The sequence below is a fragment of the Cynoglossus semilaevis genome, chromosome 18 (genome assembly GCF_000523025.1).
Source record: "Cynoglossus semilaevis isolate Cse_v1.0 chromosome 18, Cse_v1.0, whole genome shotgun sequence".
In the NCBI taxonomy this organism is placed as follows: Eukaryota; Metazoa; Chordata; class Actinopteri; order Pleuronectiformes; family Cynoglossidae; genus Cynoglossus; species Cynoglossus semilaevis.
Genome location: NC_024324.1, coordinates 717871 through 725973, shown reverse-complemented (window position 1 = coordinate 725973; position 8103 = coordinate 717871). Strand labels below are relative to the sequence as shown.

The window sequence follows — 8103 nt, the reverse complement described above, 5'->3', positions numbered from 1 at the left end:
GTACTTCACGCCTTTGTTTGTCATTGATGTGTTTTGTTTTTTATTATATCATGTCTGTATTTTTCTACCAGCAGAGACGTGTGTGAGTTGAAGACAGGAAGTCCAGTGAGTGCATGAATGTTTAGGGGAAAAGTGGGAGCAGTAAACAGGTGATTGTTGTCGTCCAGTGAGTCAAATCAACCCAACTGGTTGTTGTCAGGTTGTTTGGTAAGAAATGATAATGACTGTGTTAAAAAAGCTGACAGGTACTGTTATCTACTCTGTTTTTTTTACATTTTTCATATATTATTACTACTTTCATTATAACTGTATTGCAAATATTATCCATGTTATCAAACTGAGGCATTATTGTATTTCAGTATGCTGTACATAAAATAGATAGAAAATACTTTTTCATCCGTAAAAAGGGAAGTGTGTTAAATGTGTACAGAGACTAGAGGAGCTCCCAGTAAAGAACAGCCCAGTGTCCCATGTGGTCGTTGAACAGTCAGTCACTGGATGGTCAATGAAAAACCTTTAAAAAACAAACAAACCAAAAAGGACTTCAAACTTTAAATTTTTTGTTTTTGAATGATCTAAAAACTAAACACCACCAAGGATTTGACCTGGTTCACCTGGGACACTGCTGCCACGTCTTCATGTTTTTACACCCTCTTTCCTGTTCACTCAGCCTACACGCCAGGCCTGAGTCTTCATATATATCTCCTTTGTGTTTCATTGTGTCTTTTATGTCAAAATGCACATGCTTAATAGTCACATTATTAACACCAACTACCAATAACCCTCCTGATAAGGCATTAACTCTCTACACGCTCTGCTCATTTACAAGTCCAACCCAACAGACTGTTTCTTCCACTAGGAGAATAAAACTCAAAAACAATTTTATGATATAAAAAAAAACATTTCATTGTCTTCAGTTTTGTATGATCAAAACCATGACTAACAATAACAGGATTGTTTCATTAAGATGCACTTTATCAATCCAGGAATCATCTTAATCTTCCATTTGGTGAACGTGTTGTAGTCTTAAATTATTACTAAAAACACCATTTTGTTAGTTGATCGACTGTGGACATTAGTAACGACATGCTGGTCCAACACAATGCCGCGACAGAGCGATATATTACCGATGACTGTCAACAAATGGCTAATCACGGGGTGATTCAAAGACCAATCATTTTAAGGATTGTCTGATCGAAACAAAACATTGACGAAAATGTTTTGTTTTCCACTTCGGTTAAATTCCATTCGACAACAGCCTCACGTGAATCCTTCTGTCTTTTTAACTGTTACAGTTGTTTACCGTTTATGTCACCGGGATGTCCTGCAGAGTAAAACCAACGCTCAATAGGCTGAGCCAATCGGTTCACACCCAACACAAATACCGCCCGAACAGAACGGACCGCCTGAGAAAAACCAACGCACACATGTTGATGGGTGTGGTTTCCTGGGCTTGGACCAATCACTGCCCTCTTTCCACGGCGCCCACCAAAACAGCCCAGTTTGAAATTCAAACGGCTGAATACGATAAAAGACTGCGGTGCAGACCGAAAAGTGTGTCCAGATTAAGGTAAATACTTAGTTCCATTCATATTTGTAATCACTTATAAACGATCGTTGTGGATAAACGGGGATCGTAGTACCAGTACCATCAGAAGTTCAGTTCGAGTTGGGTTATACATTTGTAACGCTGGGACTAGCCTTAGCCAAGACGTGTTTTTCGACACCAACGGATGGAGAAGAATTTACGTGAACGTGAGTTTAAGTGCTTCGTTTCTGTGTTTGCATTTGATTTTGATGGATTTCTGTCTGGACATTCCTGAACAGAGCATGTCTCGTCTGCCAGTCATGTCGAGCAAACGAGTCCTGACGAGAAACACCAGCTCTGAGAACGTCCAGGACTTCGCTCCGGCTCAGGTATTATATGTTGTTTGTGTCTACCATCGATAGTCTTTTTTTATTATTATTTACTTCAAAGTGTAGAAATAAGCCAACATTCCTGTTTAGAAGTACGTTTGTTTTTGTACTTCATGTCTGTCGTGTTGGTGGTTAACAGAAAAGGATTCGTCGGGATCAGGAGACTGTCAAACCCCAGGCTGCAGCCACAATCATCGGCGGCAGGAGGCCTGCTGTAGCTGCAGCCAGAGCACCGCTGGGTACGTTTCACTAACTGACCTCTTCATGGAGGTATTGACACTAAAAAAAAAACCAAACAAACTAGGGCCGTGTGTTGGCAAGAATCTGGCGATACGATACTTATCATGGTACAGGGGCAACGATCCGATATATTGTAATACACTACGATACTGTTGGCACGATGAACTATTGGGTTTATTTTAACGATTCAATTGTAGGAAAACTGTCAGCGTAGTTAACACACAGTGTATCAATATTTCAGTGTATCCATATTTTCTTAAAGTGCGAAAACAAAACCAAACCCAGGACTGTCAACAAGGTCTAAGTTTGTCCGATGATGTACCATTATTTACCCCGTATAAATGTTAGTCTGAATATGTAAATTAGTAATTGATAAGTCACGAAGGGAAGGGTAGATAGATGCTAAAAATCAAGACTGATTATTATTATTATTTTATTATTTGAACTCTTTATCTTCTGGTGCCCGTGTCTGTTCCTCCTCCAGTGAAGCCAGTGAGGAGCGTTGGAGCTGCTACGGTGGCCGTTGGCCCCTCCAGAGGTGAGACGTTTCTACAACATTCTTCGTGACCATGAAGACTTGAGACAGTCGTGCATCAGGAGGATGATCCTTCATTTGTTGTTCTGCCCTCAGGTGTCGTAAAGTCATCGGTGGCGTCTGCTTCAGCGAAAGTCAACATGAAACAACCTGCGGCGGCGGCCAAACCAGGCGGTAAGTCTGCTGTCCTCTCTGAATGTTTCATTTGTTTATTTAAATGAAATGTACCATGTGGCCACAGACAGATGGGATCTGAGCTAAGTGGTGCCCCCTGTTGGTGACTGTTGGTCTTGCTTGCAGGTGGAGCTCCCAACGCTCGAAACTCCCGAAAACCCTGGGACCTGAAGGGCAAGGTGAGCGACATGGAGGGCAAGATCGTCAACTACCAGACCAAGGTCAAATCAGTCAACCAGGAGAACGAGGTTCTGAGAAGCTCGGTGGCCCAGACTAAGATGAGGGCGGCTGAAATGGAGAAGGAGCTTGAATTACGAAGGAACCAGATCAGGTGTGAACCAGATCTTTTCCAGTCCTGGAGATCTTTCACCGTGTTTAAACACTAACCAGTCTGCGTTCATGTGAAGTGAGTACGAAGAGGAGCTCCAGGCGCTGACGGGAGTCCGCGATGAGCTGGAGCTGGTGTCCAGTGAGAAGAGCAGTCTGCAGGTGGAACTCTCTAACTTGGAGGGCAAATACAAGGTGATGGAGACACTGAGAGACAGCCAGGAGACGGAGCTCCAAACTCTCAAGGTAAAGAGTCAGGACCCACCACTGAAGGAGATGTTAACCCAGGCAAACTTTGATTTATATTTGTATGTTTTTCTCCATCTGCAGATGAAGCTTTCAGTGCAGGAGTCCACCCTGACCCGTGTACAAGAGACCCTCAGGGACACCCAGGAGGAGGTCCACTGTCTCAAAGAGACTGTAGCGCAGCAGAAGGACGAGCTTCACGCTGGAGAAATGGAGCGCAGGAGGCTGCACAACACCATCCAGGAGCTCAAGGTTAGTTAGCACATCGTTAGCACGCGGCACAGAAAGGTGTCGCTTCATGTCCATGAAGTGAAAAAATCAACTCCTTTGTTACAAAAAACTTCAGACGATGTGAAAAAATACAGGAGGAAATGATACGATAAACAAGTCAATAAAGTCCAACTATTCAGTGTTCCAGTAAAATGGTAAAAATGTGACTCCATCGGTGATGGTCCTTTTTTTTTTTTTGTCCCCCACACAGGGTAATATCCGGGTGTTTTGCAGAGTGCGCCCCCTACTCACTAGTGGTCTCAGCAAGCACATCCAGCTGCCAGTGAGCGACAACAAGATGATCACACTGGCCAAAACTGAGGAGGTGAGAGTCTGCTCTTCACAGCACCATGTTTCCAGAGAAAGAAGATGTTTTCCAGTTTTCCTCACGTCTTTGCTCTTCAGTCTCACACAGGCAAAACTGCAGACACTCAGAAGAATTACAACTTCAGTTTTGACCGTGTGTTCGGACCTCAGGCTTCACAACACGAGGTGAGAAGTCAATTTAATTGGTTTTTAGAAAAAAAAAAATGTTTAGATTTTTTTTTTTTTTTTTTCATGTTCCGTCGACGTGTGGCTCATTTTTGTTCCCAGGTGTTTGAGGAGATCTCTCTGCTGGTTCAGTCCGCCCTCGACGGCTACAACGTCTGCTGCTTCGCCTACGGCCAAACAGGAAGTGGAAAGACGTTCACCATGGAGGGAGGAGACTACGATGAGATGAGAGGCGTCATTCCCAGAGCCGTGCAGCAAATCTTCAAAGCAGCAGAGAAGCTGGACTCCCAGGGCTGGGAGGTGAGTGTGGAATCGGTTCTTCCTCTGTTCACATGTTTCTAACTCTGCGTGAGATCGACCACCGGTTAATCAACGGTTTTCTCTCAGTTTACTTTCACAGCGAGCTTCGTGGAAATCTACAACGAAACCCTGCGAGACCTGCTCTACACCGGTAAGGCCAACAAGAGGCCTGAGTACGAGATCCGAAAGTCCTCAAACAATGAGCTGACCATCACTAACCTGACCTACCAACAGGTCTGCACCGAGGACCAGGTACAACCTCTCTGGAAATATTACAGTGTGTGTGTGTGTGGGGGGTTGGGGGGGGTCAATTGATATTTTCCTACAGCCCTAGTTGTAACAGTCTGTTTTGTTACAGAGAGACGTAATACCCTGAGTGTTCTGGTTCTTTCTCTGCAGGTCCTGGGACTGATTAACCTGGCCAATCAGAACCGCTCCACGGCCCAAACTGCTCAGAACGACCGCTCCTCCCGCTCACATTCAGTCTTCCAGCTGGATATCGAGGGCGTGAACTCTGGCAGAGACGTCAAATGCAAGTGTGAGTGTCGATCCCACCGACATCAGAACTGGGTCGACCGCTGCGCTGTCCTCACATTTTAACCTGTGCGTCCTGTTCGTCCGCAGCCTCTCTGTGTCTCGTGGACTTGGCCGGCAGTGAGCGAATGATGAAGAGTCAGTCTCAGGGCGAGCGCTTCAAAGAGATGACGGCCATTAACGGCTCTTTGTCCAACCTGGGGATCGTCATCACAGCGCTGGCCAACAAGGTCAGTGATCAGAAGTCTGATCCTCCCCGTCTGTCTGACAAGTCGTTGGGTTTACTGACGTGAATGTGGAACTGTTTGTCTCTGCCCTCCAGGAAAGTTACGTTCCATACAGGAACTCCAAGCTGACGTACCTTCTGCAGGCCTGTTTGGGAGGAAACAGCAAAACGTGAGTTTGTCGTCTTGAAAATGTCGGTCGGCTTCTGTGTCTTTTTGGCTTAATGTTCAGTGCCGTACAATGCTTGGGGCTGGGCGGCGGCGGGGGGTGACGTGTGTTTCCTGACAGTCCTTTCGTCTGTTGGGGGTCAGAGGTCACTCTCCAAACACAGCCTGTGACCGAGGAGATTATTGACCTGGTTGAATTTGTTCTTCTTCTCAGCCTGATGTTTGTGAACATTGCCCCGGAGATTGACAGCTTTGGAGAAACCCTCAACTCTCTGAGGTTCGCCAGTAAGGTCAGTCCACCGTCGGTCTGTTGATCATATAACTGACACCTTTACCTGGTGCTGGTAAATCTGTTATAAATATATATCTTTAATAAACTGATTTTTTTTTTTCTAACGTGATGATGTTGTCTTTGTTTCCTCACATCCTGTAACAGGTTAAATATCTTTAATAAACTGATTTTTTTTTTTTTTTTAATAAAGTCATGGCTTCAATTGTGCACAGATTAATTTAACAAATCCGTGGAGTCAGTTATATAATATTTTTAAATTGTCTTTACAGGTGAACGACTGTGTGATTGGGACAGCGAGTGCCAACAGGAAGTAGGAGTAAAGCAGGAAGTTTACCAAGTTTTTTTTTTCTTAATTGTACATAGTTTTTTTTATATATATATATTCTAATCATCACATCAAATCTCAAGTCTTTTCCTGGCACCACCTACGAAACTGCAGGTTTTCTTCCAGCGTTTCCATCCACCCTCATGAACAGGTCAGGGATCAGTTCAAAATGTCTTTAGGTAAAGTCGGAAAAACCTGAAGGACTCGGTCCCTCAGTCTGCTCCTACTGGATCTTCACCAGTTGATTTTTATTTCTTCTTAGTGAACATGAATTTGATTGTTTGTCATATTTTTAACAATTGCTACATTTACTCTTTTTGTAATGGTTAAAGTATTGGTACTGTCACGTTGCATCAGTAGTGGTCGAACGAGGTAATTACACAAAAACACACACTTGCTTTAAGTCAGGTTTATATTATTGTGTAATTATAATTTCATTTTCTAATTAGAGGGGGTTGGGGGGGGCGACAAGCATTGAAAATAAAATTTCAACCTCAAAAATGTGGGTGAAACTTTATTGACAGGGCACAGAAGTCTATTCCACCAGATGTCGCTGTTATTTGTGATATGAAAGTCTCGCTTAAACTTTTTTGTATATTAAATCTTATACACATTTTTAAACCTAGTTGTGGGTGGCATTGGGCTAGGTGTTGTTTTCTTTATTCTAGGTTATAATCCTGCGTTTCACATGCTAAATGTTAGCCGTTTCAAAGGCCAAAGACACCAATCTATGTTTATTCTCAGGAGCTGAACTCGTCGTCACCTGCGGGGGCTTTAAAACCGTCTTACATGTAACTCAAGCTGGTCTGACGTTTTGATGTATTTACATTTCTTAACTATTTCTGACTAGATCAACCACGACATATGAACCCATTTAATTAAAAAAATGTGTAGTACAGATGTTGTCCTTTTTGTTGTTGTTGTTTAAACGTGATTCTTTCATTTGGTTCTCTCAGGTTTGACTTTTATAAATCTGACTGAGAAAAAAAAACGTGATTATGTACTTTTTAATTTTTTATAGCAATAACGAACTGTAACGGAGCAGAATCATGAAGTTCATACTGTTTTACGAACATTATTAATAATTTAAAAATAATTTTAATTACGCTCTAGTATGTGAGATATCCCAATAACGCGCATGTCATTTTTAATGCATGTTTAAACGCGGAGGTCATTTCATTATTTTATTTATTTATTTATTTTTTCCGTCGGCTAAAGTCTGGCTCGTCTGTCTGGATCCTCTTAAAGGCGACGCGTCTGTCTGCTGCCGCTGCTCAGTTTTGATGGCAAAAAAAAGAAGAAAGTTGCTGTAGAAAATGGTTGTCAGTCTTCAGGACGTGGACAGACAGACGGGACACGGTGTCCTCTGCTCCCTGGGCCACTGAAACCGTGAGTTACATGACGTCCACGCGTTTGTTTCTGCTTTTATTGTCCTGTTCCTGAGCCGTTGGAGCTAAGCGGCTAACAAGCTAACGTCACATCTGTAAACGGCATGAAGAGAAACGGACGATCTGTGGTTATATATAAATATATATTATAAATATATATGTCTGGGGGGGTACACACCATCACAGTGACAACAACATCACCTCCATCATCTGACTACACCTGTCTGTGCCATGACATTCAAACTGAGGCTGTGATCCTGATCACTTTACCCCACTGACAGATTCGTCACAGGGGCAGAAATAGACAATAAGTAGAGTTAAAAAAATAATAATAATAAAATCATGGTTTGTCATTTAACAGTGTTTACTGACAAACATGTTGTAGACTTGCTTCCATCATAAATCCCATGATTCTTTGCCTTAAAACAAGACGTAATAAGTGCATTTCGTCGAGGGGGGGCGCAGTGGGTGCTCCTCTGTACAAAGTGATACTTTGTACACACTTTGTTTTTTTGTTTTTTGTTTGGTAACCTTGTACTAGTCTTCTCACATTACTGAATGATACACAGATGCCACCCATGCCCGTGGAGGTGGGCATCAGCAGCAGCAGCAGCAGCAGCAGCAGCCGACCGCACACCGCAGGGCGGGAGGCGACCGAGCACGTCGCCCAC

At 43.2% G+C, this 8103-nt stretch overlaps 2 protein-coding genes across 4 annotated transcripts in view; both read left to right on the top strand.

The window, feature by feature from the left end:
• Positions 1–1062: 1062 nt before the first annotated feature.
• Positions 1063–6942, top strand: kifc1 (kinesin family member C1). Of its 2 annotated transcripts, none has more exons than XM_008330958.3 (17): positions 1063–1570; positions 1828–1917; positions 2057–2156; positions 2642–2695; positions 2789–2866; positions 2993–3197; positions 3274–3439; positions 3524–3691; positions 3921–4034; positions 4115–4201; positions 4304–4501; positions 4589–4753; positions 4901–5039; positions 5126–5265; positions 5358–5431; positions 5642–5717; positions 5989–6942. In XM_008330958.3, exons 2-17 carry the CDS (start codon positions 1831–1833, stop codon positions 6031–6033), a joined length of 1896 nt encoding a protein of 631 aa, XP_008329180.1. In that variant the 5' UTR covers positions 1063–1570; positions 1828–1830; the 3' UTR covers positions 6034–6942. The 2 variants fall into 2 exon arrangements, with proteins under 2 accessions (XP_008329180.1, XP_008329179.1); XM_008330957.3 differs by having other exon boundaries at positions 1511–1755; positions 1847–1917.
• Positions 6943–7256: 314 nt separating this feature from the next.
• zbtb22b (zinc finger and BTB domain containing 22b) overlaps positions 7257–8103 on the top strand; it is a 6160-nt gene continuing 5313 nt past the window's right edge. For both annotated transcript variants that reach the window (XM_025064937.1, XM_008330959.3), the window contains exons 1-2: positions 7257–7433; positions 8002–8028. In XM_025064937.1, coding sequence (XP_024920705.1) covers positions 8002–8028 — 27 coding nt within the window. In that variant the 5' untranslated portion in view covers positions 7257–7433. The remainder of the gene's footprint in view (positions 7434–8001; positions 8029–8103) is intronic.